We start from the raw sequence: 24,181 nt of genomic DNA, 5'->3' as shown, positions 1-24,181 counted from the left end.
TCATTTGTACAACCCACGTTTGTACACAAAATAAATGCTAGCATTGCATTTGCCTTCTTTACTACCGATTCAAACTTCAGTTGCAAGTGCAGTAATGATGCTCTGCATAACTTGCTCATCTGAGATTGCCTAATGGGCCTGTCCCACTAAGGCGACTCTTTAGGCGACTGCCAGGACCAGTTTTAATGGAATTCACCTACAACACCTGCCAACAACCTACGAGAACACTTACATCAATCTACGACAGCAAAAATTGTCGCCACAGTCGCCAAAAAATTTTCAACATGTTGAAAATTTTGCAGCAGTCGCCTGTAGTTGCGCAACAAAATCGCTTAAGTGATACAGACCCATAAAGATTCAAATGCATTTTCGGTCATTATTACAGCTTTTTCTCTGAGCTAAAGAAGTGTACACTCAACAATTCCTCCACAAATTCAATGGTTCAAACTATGACCCCAGATCCTTTGCAAACCCACCTTGTCAAGACCCCTCAAAATGTTATAAGCAAGTGAGCAGAAGAACAATGTTAAGTGAAAACAAAGAAACACTATCATACCCAAATGTTTCATGATCTATCATCTCAATGCCAAGTGCTGGGTAAACAGTAACCAACTTTGCTTAGCTGCTAATTCCTCATGGCAGGAATAAAAATTACAGAATATAATTGCGCCTTTTCTCAGAGTTATTTGGTATAACTTATTTATTTTGTACTTGTCATTGTATTTATCATTATTATTTGTATACTGCTTACACTTCAAGTGAACATAGAATTTTGTTTGCATCCTGGTGTATATGATATAAACTAATCTGTAAAATAAAGCTTTAACATCCAGAACAGTACCTCAACTCCAATTGGGAAAAATATATACATCTTTTGTACTTTGCAATAATATATCAAGAAATCCACTGGAAGAAACACAAGGAAAACTTGGCAGAACTGTCATGATGGAGATTAAAAACTCCACACATTTTTTGGAACAAGAATAATATGTGTACAAAGTAACATTTCCTCAGCGTACTCATGTTTATTGGTGTTAGCAATGATATTTTCAATGATAACATTCACATTTGTTACTTCTGTCCATACGTTGACAATATAATTATTTTAAATTTAGTCACTTCATGAATTGCACTCTTGTTTCAGATTTATGAATAAACTAGACAAAGTGGGACCCGTTGGGTCCCAGCATCACACGGGAGGGCTGGTCCCCCAACGCAATATTCCACCTCTCCACTAATTCCAATATTGGTGGGCAGTGGTGGGGGGATTCAGGAGCGCTAGTATTGGTGTTGTGCGCTGAAGGGACTGGTTTCCAGAGGGCTAGTATGGACATTGTGGGCCGAATGGATTATTGTGATGGCGACTCAGTCACTCAAGCCTGTTGTGCTGGCAGCTCACTCACTCACGGCTGGTGGGCTCGCAGTTGACTCACGGTTATTCCTTGAAATTCCATTTCAAGCAGGGTGCAAGGGCACCAAATTCAAGTGCAGTTTCATACCATTTCAAGCAGGGTGCAAGACCACTAAAGACAGCGAGTCGTGACCTCTCCCTCCCCCATCTTGCAGAGACTGAGCCACGCCCACACTTCCAGGTTTTATAGTCCCTCCCCCCCCCACCAGAAGGGGCGTGGCCTTCACGGCGTGATTGACAGGAGAGAGAATCTCAACATTATTTAAGCACTAATAACTCTTTTATTTTTCATCGATGGGAAAAATCCTCGGCACCTGATGAGCGGAGGGGGACTCTGAGTAAGATGGCCAAAAATCACAGCCGTACGTGGCAGCGTTTTTTCTAAAATGAATATAAAGCGCAAACAGGAAGTGGTCAAGATTACTTTTAATTATATAGAAGGCAAGGCAGCTCTAATTAGGCAAGGCAGCTCTAATTAGGCAATGCAGCTTGCTTTAGCACTTTCAAACCCAAAGGCAAGGCAGCTTGCTTTAGCACTTTCAAAACCAAAGGCAAGGCAGCTCGCTTTAGCACTTTCAAAACCAAAGGCAATGCAGCTTGCTTTAGCACTTTCAAACCCAAAGGCAAGGCAGCTTGCTTTAGCACTTTCAAAACCAAAGGCAGCTCTAATTAGGCAAGGCAGCTCTAAGGTGCCTTTTTTCCCCAATGGGGAGAGGGAAGAGATTTTAAAGGGGGGAGGGGGGGGGTACATCACAGGTGATTGATATGAATTAAATGCTTGCGCTGTATATATATTTTGTATTTTCAGTAGATAATTCTGTATAATTGATCTAACAATGGAAAATATTACATTTCCAAAATTAAAGATTTTGTAAAAATTATTTTTTCCTCAATAACATAAGCCAGCCAAAACTTTAGTAAATCATTTTATTATTGCAATTATTTTTGTTCATTTCAAAAGCTTCCTAATTGTCACTAACTTGAGCATCTGATCTCATGTACATATTACCAAGAACAGGAACATCCAACTCCATGACATCACCCATCTCCATCCCTGCTTTAGATCATTCAACAACAAAAAAAACAAATTTGTAGCATTAGTACATCAAAAACCAACCTTTCTGATTATCCACTGACTTGCCTTCCACTATACACCCTTTCACATTCTTGAATGGACTTGGATTTTTCAGTTGCATATCCCCTCCTGGGATAAATAAAGTTAAATTGTATTTTTTCTTCACCCAGCCCCAAAATCCAATATTTCTGTGCACCTGTAACTCTGACCTCATAAGCATCCTTAATATTCACTGCTTTACGAATAAGGGCTATGCCTTCAAATGTCGAGATTCAAAGTACAGGAATTCCCTCTCTCACGCCCTCCATTCTATCATTGACGTTCCTCAGAACCCCTTATTATGATCAAGTTTTGTGTGAACTATTCTCTACATGCCTTGCATGACTTGAGCATCAAATTCTACTTGAGAATGCTGAAAAAATGTCTTGGGATGTCATAATATGTTAAAGGCATTATATAAATACCAGCTGTTGTCATCCTGTTATTGCATTTGGTAATTATTTTATTGCCTTTAAAATACTTTGGATAAACAGCTTTATTTTAAAAGGCAAACAAATTATATAACAATTAAAAATTTAAGCATCCCTCTGATAGCAACAGAATCCAGGAGGAGGCAGCTTCTCAGTATTTCTGCTTCAATGCATAACATGGGGGTGTATTATAAAGAAACATGACTATGGAAAGTTAATGGTTGAATGGCAAATTGATCCATTGCTAAAAACTGATGATGATTGATTGAGCTCTCGTGATTTTAAATAACATACTTACTGTAAAGAACCAAACTGAAACCCGTTTGGAGCTGAGCTCATGTCAACTCATTAATCAAACACTGTCTTTTCAAGTGGAGGAATAACAATTAAAAAATTTAAATAATACCTTTCTGCAGAAATACTCTTCAACTCTACTACTTCATATTAAAAATAATAGGAGGCTGCAGAGGTCGTCATGTGAAACTGATGCTTGTGAATAACAAGATTATGAAGATGATCCTACCCAAACAATATAGAATCATAATCTGAAGAAAGATATACTGCATCGTTGAATTTATCACTGCGTACATTATCCACTAATTCAAGTACCCAGTATAACACAGTTGTGATTTAAATAACGTTACATATATTTAAAAGTTAAATACAACATGTAAAGAAATGTTGAATATGACAGCACATATTTCCTGATTACTTACTGGATTCTTGATCATGAATCAAATCAACCAAAGGCTTAGCAGCATTCTGTTATTAATTGACCTCACAAATTTATGGTAGTAATAAATACTATTTACAATCTGTGGGTACTACTGATAACAAGTATGTACAGCGTAGGTTTTGAAAAACAGCAACTTCTTGAATGCCTATTTACAGTCATAATTGTACCTTCCCCCCCTTTAAATCTCTTCCCTCTCCCCAATGACCATTGGGGAAAGGCACCTTAAAAACTTATCTTTGCCCCTAATTAGTTTATAAGCTCATCTCTCAGCTTTCATTGCTCTAGGAAAACATCCCCAGCCTATGCATTCTCTTAAAAATTTGCATTCTCCAGTCCAGCATCATCTTTATGAATCTTTTCTGCATCATCTATAATTTAATCACATGCTTCCTATCGTTTGATGGCCAGAACCATATGCAAGATTTCAGGTGCAGTCTCAACAATTTTTTGTTGAGCTTTAACATAACATCCCAAATTTTATACTCAATGCCCCATCAGATAAATGCAAGCATGTCTTGTGCTTTCTTCACCACATTGTCTAACTGAGCCTAGGCATTTCCCATGCAAGTCCTGCCCTGGTTTAACTTCCAAAAATACAGCATTTTTCTGAGTATTCCATCAGCCACTCCTTTGTCCACTTTCCAGTTGATCAGTAACCTTAAACAACCTTCTTCACTGTTGGCCACATCACCATTTTTGGTGTCATCCACAAACTTACTTAATCATGCATTCTCATCCAAAATTATTAATATATGTGACCAGAAGTAGGGGAACCAGTACCGATTCCTGTAGCTCACTATCCGTCATAGACTTCGAAACTTCAAAGTCAGGCAACGCCATTGTAGTGGGAGACTCCATTGTGAGAGGTACGGACAGGGGTTTCTGCGGCAACAGACGGGATTCAAGGATGGTGTGCTGCCTTCCTGGTGCCAGGATCCAGGATGTCACAGACAGCGTGCAGAAAATCCTCAAGGGCGAAGGTGAACAGCCGGAAGTGGTTGTGCATGTCGGCACAAACGATGTCGGAAAGAAGGGGATGAATATTCTGCAGCGTGACTTTAGAGAGCTCGGGAAAATGCTGAAAAGCAGGACCTCCAGGGTTGTTATCTCCGGTTTGCTTCCAGTTCCTCGTGCTGGCGAAAGCAGGAACAGGGAGATACGGGACCTGAATGTGTGGCTGAGGAACTGGTGCACGGGGCAAGGATTTTGATTCTTAGATCACTGGGATCTGTTTTGGAGTAAAAGGGAACTGTACAAAAGGGACGGACTGCATCTTAACAGGTGGGGGACCAGCATTTAGGCAGGCAGGTTTGCCACTGCTACACGGGTGGTTTTAAACTGAATAAGGGGGGTGGGGTGTCGAATGGGATAGTTGAGGATGGAGTTAAAGGGAAAGGGTTTCTTAAATGTGTGAGCGTAGAGACAGAGGGGTGTAAAATGAGGGTAGAAGCAATAGGTAGAAAGGTGAAAAGTAAAAGTGGCAGGCAGACAAATCCAGGGCAAAAATCAAAAAGGGCCACTTTTCAACATAATTGTATAAGGAGTAAGAGTGTTGTAAAAACAAGTCTGAAGGCTCTGTGTCTCAATGCAAGGAGCATTCGTAATAAGGTGGATGAGTTGAATGTGCAGATAGCTATTAATGACTATGATATAGTTGGGATCACGGAGACATGGTTCCAGGGTGACCAAGGCTGGGAGCTGAACATCCAGGGATATTCAATATTCAGGAGGGATAGACAGAAAGTGAAAGGAGGTGGGGTAGCGTTGCTGGTTAGAGAGCAGATTAACGCAATAGAAAGGAAGGACATTAGCTTGGAGGATGTGAAATCGATATGGGTAGAGCTGCAAAACACTAAGGGGCAGAAAACGCTAGTGGGAGTTGTGTACAGGCCACCTAACAGTAGTAGTGGAGTTGGGGATGGCATTAAACAGGAAATTAGAAATGCGTGCAACAAAGGTAAAACAGTTATAACGGGTGACTTTAATCTACATATAGATTGGGTGAATCAAATTGGCAAGGGTGCTGAGGAAGAGGATTTCTTGGAATGTATGCGGGATAGTTTTCTAAACCAACATGTAGAGGAACCAACGAGAGAGCAGGCTATTCTAGATTGGGTATTGAGTAATGAGGAAGGGTTAGTTAGCAGTCTTGTTGTGCGTGGCCCCTTGGGCAAGAGTGACCATAATATGGTTGAGTTCTTCATTAGGATGGAGAGTGACATTGTTAATTCAGAAACAAGGGTCCTGAACTTAAAGAAAGGTAACTTTGAGGGTATGGGAAGTGAATTGGCCAAGATAGACTGGCAATTGATTCTTAATGGGTTGACAGTGGATATGCAATGGAAGGCATTTAAAGACTGCATAGATGAACTACAACAATTGTTCATCCCAGTTTGGCAAAAAAAAATAATTCAGGGAAGGTAGTGCATCCGTGAATAACAAGGGAAATCAGGGATAGTATCAAAACAAAAGATGAAGCGTACAAATTAGCCAGAAAAAGCAGCCTACCAGAGGACTGGGAGAAATTCAGAGTCCAGCAGAGGAGGACAAAAGGCTTAATTAGGAAATGGAAAATAGATTATGAAAGAAAACTGGCAGGGAACATAAAAACTGACTGCAAAAGCTTTTATCGATATGTGAAGAGAAAAAGATTAGTTAAAACAAATGTAGGTCCCTTGCAGTCAGAAACAGGTGAATTGATCATGGGGAACAAGGACATGGCAGACCAATTTAATAACTACTTTGGTTCTGTCTTCACTAAGGAAGACATAAATAATCTGCCGGAAATAGCAGGGGACCGGGGGTCAAATGAGATGGAGGAACTGAGTGAAATCCAGGTTAGCCGGGAAGTGGTGTTAGGTAAATTGAATGGATTAAAGGCAGATAAATCCCCAGGGTCAGATAGGCTGCATCCCAGAGTACTTAAGGAAGTAGCCCCAGAAATAGTGGATGCATTAGTGATAATTTTTCAAAACTCTTTAGATTCTGGAGTAGTTCCTGAGGATTGGAGGGTAGCTAATGTAACCCCACTTTTTAAAAAGGGAGGGAGAGAGAAAACGGGGAATTACAGACCAGTTAGTCTAACGTCGGTAGTGGGGAAACTGCTAGAATCAGTTATTAAAGATGTAAAGATATTAAAGTGGTGAAATCATTAGACAAAGTCAGCAAGGATTTATGAAAGGTAAATCATGTCTGACGAATCTTATAGAATTTTTCGAGGATGTAACTAGTAGAGTGGATAAGGGAGAACCAGTGGATGTGTTATATCTGGACTTTCAGAAGGCTTTCGACAAGGTCCCACATAAGAGATTAGTATACAAACTTAAAGCACACGGTATTGGGGGTTCAGTATTGATGTGGATAGAGAACTGGCTGGCAGACAGGAAGCAAAGAGTAGGAGTAAACGGGTCCTTTTCACAATGGCAGGCAGTGACTAGTGGGGTACCGCAAGGCTCAGTGCTGGGACCCCAGCTATTTACAATATATATTAATGATCTGGACGAGGGAATTGAATGCAACACCTCCAAGTTTGCGGATGACACGAAGCTGGGGGGCAGTGTTAGCTGTGAGGAGGATGCTCGGAGGCTGCAAGGTGACTTGGATAGGCTGGGTGAGTGGGCAAATGCATGGCAGGTGCAGTATAATGTGGATGAATGTGAGGTTATCCACTTCGGTGGCAAAAACAGGAAAGTAGACTTTTATCTGAATGGTGGCCGATTAGGAAAAGGGGAGATGCCTGGATGTCATGGTACACCAGTCATTAAAAGTAGGCATGCAGGTGCAGCAGGCAGTGAAGAAGGCGAATGGTATGTTAGTATTCATAGCAAAAGGATTTGAATATAGGAGCAGGGAGGTTCTACTGCAGTTGTACAGGGTCTTGGTGAGACCACACCTGGAGTATTGCGTACAGTTTTGGTCTCCTAATCTGAGGAAATACATTCTTGCCATAGAGGGAGTACAGAGAAGGTTCCCCAGACTGATTCCTGGGATGTCAGGACTTTCATATGAAGAAAGACTGGATAGACTCAGTTTGTACTCGCTAGAATTTAGAAGATTGAGGGGGGATCTTATAGAAACGTACAAAATTCTTAAGGGGTTGGACAGGCTAGATGCAGGAAGATTGTTCCCGATGTTGGGGAAGTCCAGAACAAGGGGTCACAGTTTAAGGCTAAGGGGGAAATCTTTTAGGACCGAGATGAGGAAAAAAAAATTCACACAGAGAGTGGTGAATCTCTGGAATTCTCTGCCACAGAAGGTAGTTGAGGCCAGTTCATTGGCTATATTTAAGAGGGAGTTAGATGTGGCCCTTGTGGCTAAAGGGATCAGGGGGTATGGAGAGAAGGCAGGTACAGGATACTGATCAGAATGATCATATTGAATGGCGGTGCAGGCTCGAAGGGCCGAATGGCCTACTCCTGCACCTATTTTCTATGTTTCTATGAAACTGAAAAACCATCCACAACCAGCAATGTTATACCCAGTTGGCTAGCTTACACTGGATCCCATTTGATCTCACCTTCCAGACCAGTCTACCCTGGGGGACCTTGGCAAAAGCTTTGTTAACGCCAGTCTATTGTCCTGCCCCCAATTGGCTTTTCAAAAAACTCAATTCTATTTCTTCCCTTGATACCCACAACACATTGTATCAGGTTCTGGGAATTAATTTACCTTTATGTGACAAGACTGCCAATATCTCTTTTTTATAATATATCAATGTTTCAGTCTCTCTTCCCCAAATTCATGAGCATCCACGACCTTCTCAGTGGTAAAAAACAGACGAGAAGTATTAATTTACATCGCACCCATCTCCCTTGGCTCTGCACATAGATGGCCACACTGATCTTTAAGGGGACCTATTCTCTCCTCAGTTGCCCTTTTGCTTTTAATGTACATAGAATATTTTAAGATTCTCCTTTACCTTATCTGCCTAGAATATCTTTTGTCCCCTTTTGGCCCTCCCAATTTCATTTTTAAATGAACTGTGTTTATCCCTTATAGTCTTCAAGAGACTCACTCGATCCCAGCTGCCTATAATTGAAAAGGACGCCTATGCATCCTTTTTCCTGACCAAAGCCTCAATATCCTTTGCCAGGGAGCAATGGTACAATCTTGAAGACAATGAAGTCTGAATTCAAGAATTTCACACACAGTGCCCTCCATAATGTTTGGGACAAAGACCGATCATTTATTTATTTGCCTCTGTACTCCACAATTTGAGATTTGTAATAGAACAAAAATCACATGTGGTTAAAGTACACATTGTCAGATATTAATAAAGGCCAATAAAGACCAGAAGGTTCAACACTGGTAGTCAGAAACATGCATTATCATAGGCATAAAGTCAAACCACCAAAAAAAAAAAGAGTATTGCTGCCACTTACACGCACACAGTACATAGAATGTCAACTAATCTGCTGCAATGTTCTGTTTGATAGCTTTCAATGAAACCTACATTTATTCTGTCCAACTGAATTCCAAATCAAATAAAACAGACACTTAAGTTAATTGGAACAAAATAAGATGATTTACAGTTTGTCACCTCTAGAATCTGCCAAGAACAAAGAGAAAGACACCACGAACCTTCATGCAAAAGCTGAGATGAACACGACATTGAATTCATTACAGCCTTACACATCTTGCTTCCAGGCCTATCAACTAATGGCTGTAAATCTAATTTCAAGCTTCTTTTTTTTTCTTTTTCCAAGCTTCTGAGCTTCATAAAATCTTTATACTTATGAAACTCTGATCTTGGATGTGTATTTATGTGTGTGTGTGTGTGTGTGTGTGTGTGTGTGTGTGTGTGTGTGTGTGTGTGTGTGTGTGTGTTTGTGCAATGTTTGTGTGTGATTCACATCTCCTCGAAAACACGACGCATTAACGGTGATATTTTTACATATTCCGATAGAGATTTATGCCATGATGTAAAATATCGCCTCATCTGACAATTTGATGCATTATTTCCCGAATTATTTATTAAAATTGTTCACAAATCTGAAGTCTGAATACTTATGTAAATGTGATATTTCAGTTCTTTCTTTTTAATTACTTTGCAAAAATTTCTAAACACCTGTTTTCGCTTCTTCATTCTGGAGATTGTTGATAAAATAAAATGAATTTCATCCATTTTAAAATAAGGCTGTAACGTAACAAAATGTGAAAATAGTGAAGGGGTCAGAATACATTCTGAATGCACTGTACATTAAATATTTTTTGTTTAATTTAGTTATGTAATGAAAAAGTGACAAGATATAAATATCAAAGGATAGACAACAAGTAGTGCAGTCCTCTTTCAAAACAATCTAAGTTTTTCCTTAATTCTTGAGTAGCCAGGCAACCTGTCTTTGGGTTGATAAATGGAATGGATGATAAACACACCATGTGTTACATCTCACCTGTTCTAGTTGGGAAATTCATCATAACAATACGCAGTATTTGGGAATATGTCTCAATGCTACTGAGAACGTCGTGTCTCAATGGCAATCATTCATTCAAGGAGAATGAAACTTCATTATATATACTTCAATAAACATGTCGAGTGCCAAGTATGCATTCACTTCAAAACAAAAAGTGAATTTAGAAAGTACTCTGCAATAAAAATCGTGAAACTTGAAACCAAAACACGTTTCAAAATTTTTTTATGCCGCCATCTTGCTTTATGCAAGATGAATACGATTTAATCAAAAATGTAATCTGGTTAACAAACCTCACAAAGTGCTTACTTAATAGGAGTGCGGCCCATGTGTCATAAAGATTTGGACACAATAGTAACCCACGATCCTGCTTGCTTGTTAAACCAAATATCTTTAAAAAAATCACAAGACATCACCTCAAGGTTTTCTTGATTCTCTGGACAGTTTTCAACTTGCTCCAATGCCATTAAAAATACACAACGACTGGTCATTTATCTCATCTATTTTAAGGAAATAACTTGCACCAGTTGACAATTGCATTTACTACCTGACACTACAATGCAAACAAAATCAATCAGCTGTATGACATTGATTAATTACAGTGCCCTCCATAATGTTTGGGACAAATGCCCGTCATTTATTTATTTGCCTCTGCACTCCACAATTTGAGATTTGTAATAGAAAAAAATCACATCTGGTTAAAGTGCACTTTGACAGATTTTAATAAAGGCCATTTTTATGCATTTTGGTTTCAACATGCAGAAATTACAGCAGTGTTTATACATAGTCTTCAAGGAGATATCCTGAAGAAGGGTTTCGGCCCGAAACGTCGCCTATTTCCTTCGCTCCATAGATGCTGCTGCACTAGCTGAGTTTCCCCAGCAATTTTGTGTACCTTTTATACATAGTCTTCCCATTTCAGGGCACCATAATGTTTGGGACACACCAATGTCATGTAAATGAAAGTAGTCATGTTTAGTACGTTGTTGCATATCCTTTGCATGCAATGACTACTTGAAGTTTGCGATTCATGGACATCACCAGGCGCTGGGTATCTTCTCTGGTGATGCTCTGCCAGGCCTGTATTGCAACCAACTTTAGCTTATGCTTGTTTTGGGGGCTAGTCCCCTTCAGTTTTCTCCAGCATATAAAATGCATGCTCAATTGGGTTCAGATCGGGTGATTGACTTGGCCACTCACGAATTGACCATATTTTAGCTTAAGAAACTCCTTTGCTGCTTTAACAGTATGTTTGTGATCATTGTCTTGTTGTAGAATGAACCGCCAGCCAATGAGTTTTGAGACATTTGTTTGAACGTGAGCAAATAGGATGTGTTTATACACTTCAGAATTCATTATGCTACTACCATCAGCAGTTGTATCATCAATGAAGATAAGTGAGCCAGTACCTTCAGCAGCCATACATGCCCAGGCCATAACACCTCCACCACCATGTTTCACAGATGAGGTGCTATGCTTTGGATCATAGGCAGTTCCTTCTCTCTTCCATACTTTGCTCTTGCTATCACTCTGATATGTTAATCTTTGTTTCATCTGTCCACAAGACTTTTTTTGAGAACTGCGGTTGCTCTTTTAAGTACTTCTTGGCAAAATGTAACCTGGCCATCCTATTTTTGCGGCTAACCAGTGGTTTGCATCTTGCAGTGTAGCCTCTGTATTTCTGTTCATGAAGTCTTCTGCGGGCATTGACAAATCCACATCTGACTCCTGAAGAGTGTTTCTGATCTGTCGTATAGGTGTTTGGGGATTTTTCTTTAGTATACATAGAATTATTCATCAGCTGTGGAAGTCTTCCTTGGCCTGCCAGTCCCTTTGCGATTAGTAAGCTCACCAGTGCTCTCTATCTTCTGAATGGTTTTCCAAACAGTTGATTTTGGTAAGCCTAAGGTTTGGCTGATGTTTTTAACAGTTTTATTCTTGATTCTCAGTCTCATAATAGCTTTGACTTTCATTGGCACAACTTTGGACCTCTGTTGATAAACAGCAATAAAAGTTTCCAAAGGTGATGGATAGACCTTTAGGAAAGACTAGGTGCTGAGAGCTCTCTTATACCTTCATTAAGGAGGCAATTAAACACACGTGAGCAATTGGATTGGATTGGATTCCTTTATTGTCATTCAGACCTTTCGGTCTGAATAAAATTTCGTTGCCTGCAGTCATACATATAATAATAAATAACAAAACATACAATAAACACAAATTAACATCCACCACAGTGAGTTCACCAGGCACCTCCTCACTGTGATGGAGGCAAAAGTCTTAAAGTCTCTGTCTCTTCCCTCCTTGTTCTCCCTATGCGCTGAGGCGATCCAGGCTTCCATTTTTTGTGACCCCGCCGGATGATGGTGAGTATGTCCCGCGGCTCAACCGAGCTCCGCGAATGGGCCGGTTCAAGCTCCGTGTCCCGGGGTGGTAGAAGCTGCCGAAGTTGCCGCCCTCCAGTCCAGCGGACGCAGCTGTAGTTGTGGGAGCTCCGGAAAAACAGGTCACCAACCTGTGACCTGTGAGCTCCCGATGATTTCGTCCACTGGGTCCGCGGCCGAGGCCAGAATTCAGGTCGCCGCCGCCGGAACGGCGCCTCAGCCCCGAAGTCGGGCCACCACCACGCCGCCGCAGCCCTGAGGCCGGGCCATCGCCACCGGAACGCCGCCACAGCTCCGAATTCGGCCATCTGGTTGGTAAGTTCTGGCTGGCTCTGCCTCTGGAGACTCGAGGTCGGTCGCAGTTGGAGGCCGCCAACTCCGCCATTAGGCCTCAGCGCAGACGGAGGCAGAGAAGGTGGATACGACAAGAAAAAGTCGCATTCCCCCGAAGGAAGAGACAAAAAAACATGTTTCACCCCCCCTCCCTCCACACATATACACAACCTAATAAACTAAAATTTAACTAAAACAAGACAAAAAAAAAAACAAACAAAAAAGTAATAAAAGAAGGACAGCGCCGCTACTTCCGGAACACCCGTGAAGCCATGTGTCCCAAACATTATGGTGCCCTGAAATGGGGGGGGGGGAATATGTATAAACACAGCTGTAATTTCTACATGATGAAACCAAAATGTATAAAAATAATCTTTATTACAATCTCACAATGTGCACTTTAACCACATGTGATTTTTTTCTATTACAAATCTCAAATTGTGGAGTTCAGAGGCAAATAAATAAGTGATGTGTCTTTGTCCCAAACATTATGCAGAGCACTGTATGTTGAACTGTGATCATTGTCACCTAAGATTTTTCTTGCTGCATTGCAACTGCATTTACATTCTTCAATTTAGCATGCATTGGTGTAATTTTAATTCACAACAATGCACAACACAAAAAATATTCCAGCAGAATATGAAGCAATCATGCCCACTCGATGCCCTGGAGATGCCTCTTGCCCAAAATCATCCAGGCAGAAAATGTCTAAATTGAATACTTCAAAAAAAAGCTCCAGCGATACAGAGGACATTTAAAGGTGAAGTTTTAAGTACAGAATCTTTATGTCCCTGTTCGGTTGAAAGGAAATAGTAAAAATTGGAAAGAGCCATGGTTTTCAAGGGAAATTGGACACTTGGTTCGGAAAAAGAGATCTACAATAATTATAGGCAGCATGGAGTAAATGAGGTGCTTGAGGAGTATAAAGAATGTAAAAAGAATCTTAAGAAAGAAATTAGAAAAGCTAAAAGAAGATATGAGGTTGCTTTGGCAAGTAAGGTGAAAGTAAATCCAAAGGGTTTCTACAGCTATATTAATAGCAAAAGGATAACGAGGGATAACATTGGTCCATTGGAGAGTCAGAGTGGACAGCTATCTGCAGAGCCAAAAGAGATGGGGGAGATATTGAACAATTTCTTTTCTTCGGTATTCACCAAGGAGAAGGATATTGAATTATGTGAGGTAAGGGAAACAAGTAGAGTAGCTATGGAAACTATGAGATTCAAAGAAGAGGAAGTACTGACACTTTTGAGAAATATAAAAGTGGATAAGTCTCCAGGTCCGGACAGGATATTCCCTAGGACATTGAGGGAAGTTGGTGTAGAAATAGCAGGGGCTATGACAGAAATATTTCAAATGTCATTAGAAACGGGAATAGTGCCGGAGGATTGGCGTACTGCGCATGTTGTTCCATTGTTTAAAAAGGGTTCTAATAGTAAACCTCGCAATTATAGACCTGTTAGTTTGACGTCAGTGGTGGGCAAATTAATGGAAAGGATACTTAGAGATAATGTATATAAGCATCTGGATAAACAGGATCTCACTAGGAGAGTAATGGTGGATGGTTGTTTGTCAGGTTGGAGGCCAGTGACTAGTGGGGTGCCACAGGGATCTTTGTTGGGTCCACTGTTGTTTGTCATGTACATCAATGATCTGGATGATGGTGTGGTAAATTGGATTAGTAAGTATGCAGATGATACTAAGATAGGTGGGGTTGTGGATAATGAAGTAGATTTTCAAAGTCTACAGAGAGATTTATGCCAGTTGGAAGAGTGGGCTGAAAGATGGCAGATGGAGTTTAATGCTGATAAGTGTGAGGTGCTACATCTTGGCAGGACAAATCAAAATAGGACGTACATGGTAAATGGTAGGGAATTGAAGAATGCAGGTGAACAGAGGGATCTGGGAATAACTGTGCACAGTTTCCTGAAAGTGGAATCTCATGTAGATAGGGTGGTAAAGAAAGCTTTTGGTGTGCTGGCCTTTATAAATCAGAGCATTGAGTATAGAAGTTGGGATGTAATGTTAAAATTGTACAAGGCATTGGTGAGGCCAATTCTGGAGTATGGTGTACAATTTTGGTCGCCTAATTATAGGAAGGATGTCAACAAAATAGAGAGAGTACAGAGGAGATTTACTAGAATGTTGCCTGGGTTTCAGCAACTAAGTTACAGAGAAAGGTTGAACAAGTTAGGGCTTTATTCTTTGGAGCGCAGAAGGTTAAGGGGGGACTTGATAGAGGTCTTTAAAATGATGAGAGGGATAGACAGAGTTGACGTGGATAAGCTTTTCCCACTGAGAGTAGGGAAGTTTCAAACAAGGGGACATGACTTGAGAATTAAGGGACAGAAGTTTAGGGGTAGCATGAGGGGGAACTTCTTTACTCAGAGAGTGGTGGCTGTGTGGAATGAGCTTCCAGTGAAGGTGGTGGAGGCAGGTTCGTTTTTATCATTTAAAAATAAATTGGATAGTTATATGGACGGGAAAGGAATGGAGGGTTATGGTCTGAACGCAGGTAGATGGGACTAGGGGAGAATACATGTTCGGCACGGACTAGAAGGGTCGAGATGGCCTGTTTCCGTGCTGTAATTGTTATATGGTTATACTTATATTTCCCATGTTTAGTCAATAACTTTTTTTGCCATCTGCCCTCAGCATTCCTGTCTGCAAGTTTAATGCATTGATTTTATTTTATTTTATTTTTTTGCACTAATGATCTCTGGCTTTATTCATATTAGAACCTGCATGTGTGGACGAGAAGATGGATACTGTAAGGTTTCAATAGGAAGGATCATTGACACCTGAAACTGTAATTACCACGTCTTAGAAAAAATAATAGGTGCAGGAGTAGGCCATCCGGCCCTTCGAGCAAGCACCGCCATTCAATAGGATCATGGATGATTATCTAAAATCAGTACTCTGTTCCTGCTTTTTCCGCCATATCCCTTGATTCCTTCAGCCCAAAGAACTAAATCTAACTTTTTCTTGAAAACATCCAATGAATTGGCCTCCACAGCCTTCTGTGGAAGAGTATTCCACAGATTCACAACTCTTTGGGTGAAGAGGTTTTTCCTCATCTCAGTCCTAAATAGCCTACCCATTATTCTTAAACTGTGACCCCTGGTTCTGGATTCTCCCAACATCAGGAACATTTTTTCTGCATCTAGCCTGTCCAATCCTTTAAGAATTTAACATGTTTCTCTAAGATCCTTTCTCATCCTTCTAAATTCCAGTGAATACAAGCCCAGTCGACCCATTATTTCATAATGTCAGTCCTGCCATCCCGGGAATTAACCTGGTGAGCCTACGCTGCACTCCCTCAATAGGAATAATGTCCTTCCTCAAATTAGGAGACCAAAATTGCACACAATACTCCAGTTGGTCTCACCAGGGCTCTGGACATCTGCTGTAGGACCTCCTTGTTCCTAAACTCAAATCATCTTGCAATGAAGTCCAACATGCCACTAGCTCTCTTCACTGCCTCCTGTACCTGCATGCTTACTTTCAGTGAACTGATGTACAAGCACACCTAGGTTTCATTGCACCTTCCCTTTTCCTAATCCGACATCATTCAGATAATCATCTGCCTTTCTGTTCTTGCCACCAAAGTGGATAACCTCACATGTATCCACATTATATTGCATCTGCCCATTCACCCAACCTATCCAAATCACCATGCAACCTCATAGCATCCTCATCGCAGCTCAAACTGCCACCCAGCTTTGTGTCATCCGCAAACTTGGAGATGTCACATTTAATTCCCTCGTCTAAATTGTTAATATATATTGTGAAAAACTGGGGTGCTAGCACCAAGCCTTGCAGCACCCCACTAGTCACTGCCTGCCATTCTGAAAAGGACTTGTTAATTCCTATTCCTTGCTCTGTCTGCCAACAAGTTCTTTATCCATGTCTATACCCTACCTACAATACCATGTGTTCTAATTTTTCACACTAATCTCTTGTGTGACCTTGTCAAAGGTTTTTTTGAAAGTTCAGATACACCACATCCACTTGCTCTCCCTTATCCATTCCACTTGTTACATTCTCAAAAAATTCCAGAAGATTAGTCAAGCATGATTTCCCCTTCATAAATCCATGGTGACTTTGACAGATACTGTCACTGCTTTCCAAATGCACTGCTATAACATATTTAACAATCGACTCGAGCATCTTTCCCACTACCGATGTACGGCTAACTGGTCTATAATTCCCCTTTTTCTCTCTCCCCCCTTTCTTAGAAAGTAGAGTTACATTGGTTACCCTCCAGTCCACAGTAACTGATTCAGCGATGAGAGAACATGGGAAAATGATCACCAATGCATCCTCTAGTTCTGGAACAACCTCCTTGAGTGAATTGGGACATTTTGTTTTATGGGAAAGATGTGGAAGAGAAATGGACGACATTTAAAGGTGAAATTTTAAGAGTACAGAATCTTTATGTCCCTGTTCGATTGAAAGGAAATAGTAAAAATTGGAAAGAGCCATGGTTTTCAAGGGAAATTGGACACGTGGTTCGGAAAAAGAGAGATATCTACAATAAATATAGGCAGCATGGAGTAAATGAGGTGCTTGAGGAGTATAAAGAATGTAAAAAGAATCTTAAGAAAGAAATTAGAAAAGCTAAAAGAAGATATGAGGTTGCTTTGGCAAGTAAGGTGAAAGAAAATCCAAAGGGTTTCTACAGCTATATTAAAAGCAAAAGGATAACGAGGGATAAAATTGGTCCATTAGAGAGTCAGAGTGGACAGCTATCTGCAGAGCCAACAGAGATGGGGGAGATATTGAACAATTTCTTTTCTTCGGTATTCACCAAGGAGAAGGATATTGAATTATGTGAGGTAAGGGAAACAAGTAGTGTAGCTATGGAAACTATGAGATTAAAAGAAGAGGAAGTACTGACACTTTTGAAAAATATAAAAGTGGATAAGTCTCCAGGTCCGGACTGGATATTCCCTAGGACATTGAGGGAAGTTAGTGTAGAAATAGCAGGGGCTATGACAGAAATATTTCAAATGTCATTAGAAACGGGAATAGTGCCGGAGGATTGGCGTACTGCGCATGTTGTTCCATTGTTTAAAAAGGGTTCTAATAGTAAACCTAGCAATTATAGACCTGTTAGTTTGACGTCAGTGGTGGGCAAATTAATAGAAAGGATACAGAGATAATATATATATATAAGCATCTGGATAAACAGGGTCTGATTAGGAACAGTCAACAGGATTTGTGCCTGGAAGGTCATGTTTGACTAATCTTCTTGAATTTTTTGAAGAGGTTACTCGGGAAATTGATGAGGGTAAAGCAGTGGATGTTGTATATATGGACTTCAGTAAGGCATTTGACAAGGTTCCTCATGGAAGCTTGGTTAAGAAGGTTCAATTGTTGGGTATTAATGGTGGAGTAGCAAGATGGATTCAACAGTGGCTGAATGGGAGATGCCAGAGAGTAATGGTGGATGGCCGTTTGTCAGGTTGGAGGCCAGTGACTAGTGGGGTGCCACAGGGATCTGTGTTGGGTCCACTGTTGTTTGTCATGTACATCAATGATTTGGATGATGGTGTGGTAAATTGGATTAGTAAGTATGCAGATGATACTAAGATAGGTGGTGTTGTGGATAATTAAGTAGATTTTCAAAGTCTACAGAGAGATTTAGGCCATTTGGAAGAGTGGGCTGAAAGATGGCAGATGGAGTTTAATGCTGATAAGTGTGAGGTGCTACATCTTGGCAGGACAAATGAAAATAGGACGTACATGGTAAATGGTAGCGAATTGAGGAATGCAGTTGAACAGAGGGATCTAGGAATAACTGTGCACAGTTCCCTGAAGGTGGAATCTCATGTAGATAGGGTGGGAAAGAAAGCTTTTGGTGTGCTGGCCTTTATAAATCAGGGCATAGAGTATAGAAGTCGGGATGTAATGTTAAAATTGTACAAGGCATTGGTGAGGCCAATTCTGGTGTATGGTGTACAATTTTGGTCGCCTAATTATAGGAAGGATGTCAACAAAATAGAGAGAGTACAGAGGAGATTTACCAGAATGTTGCCTGGGTTTCAGCAACTAAGTTACAGAGAAAGGTTGAACGTTAGGTCTTTATTCTTTGGAGCACAGAAGGTTAAGGGGGGACTTAAGTGATAGAGGTCTTTAAAATGATGAGAGGGATAGACAGAATTGACGTGGATAAGCTTTTCCCACTGAGAGTAGGGAAGTTTCAAGCAAGAGGACATGACTTGAGAATTAAGGGACAGAAGTTTAGGGGTAACATGAGGGGGAACTTCTTTACTCAGAGAGTGGTAGCTGTGTGGAATGAGCTTCCAGTGGAGGCAGGTTCGATTTTATCGATTTTATCAGGCCGAGATGGCCTGTTTCCGTGCTGTAATTGTTATATGGTTATATGGTTACTCTGGGATGCAGACCGTCAGGCCCTGGGAATTTACCTGTCTTCAGTTCCAGCAGGTTACCTAACACCATTTCCTGACTAATGTGGATTCACTTCAGTTCCTCCCTCCCACCAGATCCTCGGTCCCCTAGCATTTCTGGTAGATTGTTTGTGTTTTCCTTAGTGAAGACAGACCCTAAGTATTCATCTACCTTCACTAATCTTTTCCTTTTTACATATCTAAAGAACATTTTCCAGTCAGATTTTATATTCCCCACAAGCTTTCTTTTGTGCTTTTTTTCCTCCTCTTAATTAACCCCTTTGTCCTCTGTTGAATTCTAAATTCCACCCAGTCCTCCAGTTTGCATCTTCCTCTGGCCAATTTATATGCCTCTTTCTTACAATACAATCAATACAATCAGTTTTATTCGTCACTTGCACATAAAGCGCGTGAAATGAATTTGCCAGCAGAACACAAAAGAACACACAAAAACACAATAAAAATTCAACACAAACATCCACCACAGCATTCATCACTGTGGTGGAAGGCACAAAAATTGGCCAGTCTTCCTCCATTTTCCATTTCCCTCGTGGTCAGGACCTCAACCCTCCGCAGCCGCCGCTGAGGGCGTCCAGATGAGTAGACAAGATAAAAGTCCAGGTAAGTCCAGAATCAGCCGTTCCCACCAGGAGACCGCAGCTTCAGGTTGGTGTAGGCTGCAGGCCGGCGGTCAAAGATTTAAAGTCCCCGCCGTGCCACAGCCAGAAGCAGTCGGAGCTCCCCTCCAGGGGTCCCCGGCGAGGGACCCTGCTCCTGATGGTAAGTGCACACCATGCCGGCGGTAGAAGTAGGCCTGGGCCGGCAGTCGGAGCTCTTCTCCTCCCGGGTCCCCAACGAGGGACTCCAGGCTCAGGACGCAGCACCAGCTGGAGCTCCACAGACCGTGGCTTCAGGCTGCTACGGGCCAGCGAATGGAGCGCTCCCCTCCGGCGACACCCGGCGAGGGCTCGCCCACTCTGCGACGAGAGTCCACGCTGCGCCCGCCGCTGATGCCCTGGGCGTGTCTCCGGGAAAGGCCGCACCGATCCTTGCTGTTAGGCCACGGGGGAGGCGACATGGAAAAAGTTGCCTCTCCATGGAGGAGGCGACCAAAGTGGTTTCCCCCTTACCCCTCCACACTACCCCCCACACAGGACACACAGAGAGCCACCAAACACACACATTAACACACACAGTAGAAATAACTAATGCGCTGCTGGCAGGGCTGGCAGCTTGCAGCGCCCCCACCAACCTTCCCCATCCATCCTATACTGATCCCCTCATTCATCCTGTACTGATCCCCCCGATCCATCCTGTACTGATTCCCACATTAATCTTTTACTGACCCCCTCATTCATCCTGCACTGAACCCCCCCCTCCATCCTGTACTGATCCCCCCATTATTCTTTTACTGATCGCCCCATTCATCCTGTAGCGAACCACCCATTCATCCTGCACAGACCCTCCGATCCACACTGCACTGACCCCCCAATTCATCCTGTACTGATCCCCCATCCATCCTGTAACGATACCCCCATTCATCCTGTAGTAATCCCCCATCCATCCAGTAGTGAACCCCCATTCATCCTGCAGACCCTCCGATCCACACTGTACTGACCCCCCCCCCCATTTATCCTGTACTGATCCCCCATTCATCCTGTAGTGATTCCCCCATTCATCCTGTACTGATACCCCCCGTCAATCCCGTGCTGATTAACCCCATTCAACCCCACTGACATCCCCCGCGCTCTCCCCTCACAATTTAACCTATTCCAACCAACATGCACTAATTCCCCCGCCTCAATCCATCCATCCAGCACCTTGCCTTCTCACCCTCCCCCCCCCCCCCGCCCGCTATCTATCCACCCCGCACTGATTCACAGCGACCCCCCCCCCCGACCCTATTGTGCTGGAAATGTCTTCAGAGCGAAAATTGACAATGTTTGATAACGGAATGCAATCAAATGTGTTTTAAATCCCAATGTTATTATTTGTTTTAATCCATAAAGATGGATTAATTAAATTGCGAACACGTGAAACATTAAAACCGCAGTGTTCGATTGTCACTGCTACCGTTGACACGTTATTACAGAATTAATTTTAACGGCAATTCAATGCTCTTAATTTGCAGTATCAGTACTGTAGTTATTTAATGAGCAACATTCACAACTATACGTTGGATTTATCCAGGTTTTACTTCTACAGTCAGTCATATACATCACAAATTTGGTCAGGAGATATTTCAGTTGAAATTTTAATGTTAATTCTGAAGTGGGAATGATGGAAACAGCGTTTATCAATAATTTAAAAAAAAATCTGATGCTTACAAACTGGGTATATTTTTTGCTGTTCACAACACATACATTTAATCTGAATGTCCGGTAATGTGGCGTTTTGACACCTTTAAACATATTACCAAAAGAACATTTGCTGCAGTTATGTCCCTTGGCCGTCTCTTGTCAGTTAGTGTAATGTTTAACCTTTCAGATGGGTATAGTCGGTTTTAACAGCTATTATCATAAAATGCCTTTAGAAATTTCCTTGCAACCTGTATATTTTGTTGTGGATAAATTATGTGGGAAGCGAGAGTGTTTCTGTACCAATAGCAATAACGACCTATGCTATGGCCATGTCATGATAATTTTCGGTCCTTCACAGAAAACATGCTTGCATCAATCTGTAGTGTTCATGGTTAAGCATATATGTTACCATGGTCCAGGATTTATTAACACAGGTTGATCATACGCTGAATAATCCAACCACATTTTTGTTGGGAAGTGGAAAGTAATTAATAAGAGTTGAGATACTGTATTGTAACTTTGCTGCATGACATTGTGGTATATATCATGTCTTGATTGGTGAATATGTTTAGTTTGTGACTTTATTTGAAGCAGAAATAACATGTGAATGCTTCAAATAATGAGCATAATTCCGACATAACTACGAACTTCGTTCGAGCACATTATCGCACGCGTCATGCAAGCCGTCTGAAATGACCACCTAAACTGTCCTTTGACAACCTAAAAAGCTGCCTAAGTTGCCCGGCTGGCAACAGGGAAAAAAAGTTGTGAGAGCCCAAAACATCCCGTATACTGTACATTCCAGGAAACCTCCTCCTCAGTGCTGCTACCAATTTGGTTGGCCCAAACTATATATGCAGATTAAAATCTCCCATAACTGCTATAGCTTTGCTACACGCATCCCTAATTTCTTCTCTGATGTTATCCCCAACATCCTTACTGCTGGTTGGTGGTCTGCAAACAACTCCAACAAGCGTTTTCTGCCTTCGGCTATTTCACAGTTCTACCCATACCGATTCTACAGCATCCAAGCTAATGTCTTTCTTTGCTATTGCATTAATCTCCTCTTTAACCAGCAATGCCACCCCACCTCCTCTTCCTTTCTGTCTATCCTTCCTGAATATTGAATACCCCTGCATGTTTAGCTCCCAGCTTGGTAACCCTGGAGCCATGCCTCCGTAATTCCAACCTAGCCCATTCATTGTTGAGACTACCAAAAGGAAATTGGTTATCATATGAAAGAGCAAATGGGCGATTTTTGACATGGTTTCATTGAGATGACTTACTAACTATGCATTTGCCCACACTATCCATTAAGTAAAAATCATCTCATTCATTTGGACTACCAATGACGTTTACCTGCTCAAATTTCATGGGCCCAGTATTTTAATTTTTTATTGCCAGAAAACTAATAATTCCTGTAATTTAGCAGTGATCGACTATGTAATTTATTTGGGAAAAATATCCAAAATAGTTTTAATTATTATTACTCAAATGGGCTCTACTGTATAAAGCTCTGTGAGTAGCCAAGACAAAAAGATTGAACACTGTTGACATTACATGCCCTATTTAATTTAATCTTATGTATACAAAACCAGTGTTTAGTGGGGGAAGCAGAGACAAAACTTTATGTAACAAATGTTATGTTAATCATTCTTGGATCATTTTAACTCCAGGAACAGCAGAATCACCAGCACAATCACATTTACTATTAAAGTTGTCAAATCTCAGACTTATATCAGACATAATTCTATTTTAGATTTTTTTTTTAAACAACACCATGAATTTATAGATTACCTGGCTAAATCCATGCTTTTATCAGTCAAGGTGGCTGATGAATCAAAATACTCTCTGGCAGCAGCAAGAACCAGATTGGCACTTTTCTCATAGTTGACTTTGGGCTGTACCTTGCTTCTGTACGCTGCAGCGGTACAAGCCTTGTCAACAGATACCTTGCTGCAGTGCATCAATTGGCCGGCTAAACGGATATTCTCCAAACGACTGGAACACAGTAGACTCTCGGTAAATATCTGAAAAGTAAAATATCTGGTCACTTAAAATTATCTATTTCAATAAGGCGGATATTTATTCTGAATAGGGATGAAACCAGTTATCCATTCAACTCATTAAAATGGATGAGCAGCCAAAATATTTGACTGGTAGTTGTTCCTATAGAGAGTGTTTTATGTTTCATGTTAAGATTAACTTTATTGACTCATGAAAAGTGAAATTGCCCATAATTTTGTGCTATATCTCATCTCTGACTCAACAATCCATATATTTGGAAGGGATTATTTTTAGGGATCCTTTGTTCTTTGAATCCTTGAGTCCAGTCAACTAAAACTTTTATCTAACTGCAAAGAATTTAGACATTTAACACAATTATATATATATTTTCAGCCAAAGTACTAAACTGGACATTTTTCCAAAGGTCATCACATTTTAAGTTTCCCATACTAACCACAGTGAACTTCAAAAACACTTTCTACTCTTAAAGACCCACTATCAGACATTCTGATGATATCCACCCAAATGATAAATAACTGTTTTCTCTTGTTCGCTCTTGAAAAGTATTCAAGATCTGTCTGTCAGCCTCACCATGCTAAGAAATAAATTGGCGACCCACACACCTCAACCTCTCCTTGGTAA

The 24,181-nt window shown here is 41.1% G+C and overlaps 1 protein-coding gene across 1 annotated transcript in view; it reads right to left on the bottom strand.

Moving 5' to 3' along the window:
- nbas (NBAS subunit of NRZ tethering complex) overlaps window positions 1-24,181 on the bottom strand; it is a 267,026-nt gene that overhangs the window by 136,881 nt on the left and 105,964 nt on the right. The window contains exon 30 of the mRNA XM_033021570.1: window positions 23,330-23,562. Coding sequence (XP_032877461.1) covers window positions 23,330-23,562 — 233 coding nt within the window. The remainder of the gene's footprint in view (window positions 1-23,329; window positions 23,563-24,181) is intronic.

This window comes from Amblyraja radiata, chromosome 5 (assembly GCF_010909765.2).
Source record: "Amblyraja radiata isolate CabotCenter1 chromosome 5, sAmbRad1.1.pri, whole genome shotgun sequence".
Classification (NCBI taxonomy): domain Eukaryota; kingdom Metazoa; phylum Chordata; class Chondrichthyes; order Rajiformes; family Rajidae; genus Amblyraja; species Amblyraja radiata.
Note: the sequence above shows the minus strand (reverse complement) of the source record. Positions and strands in the feature narration are given on the sequence as shown.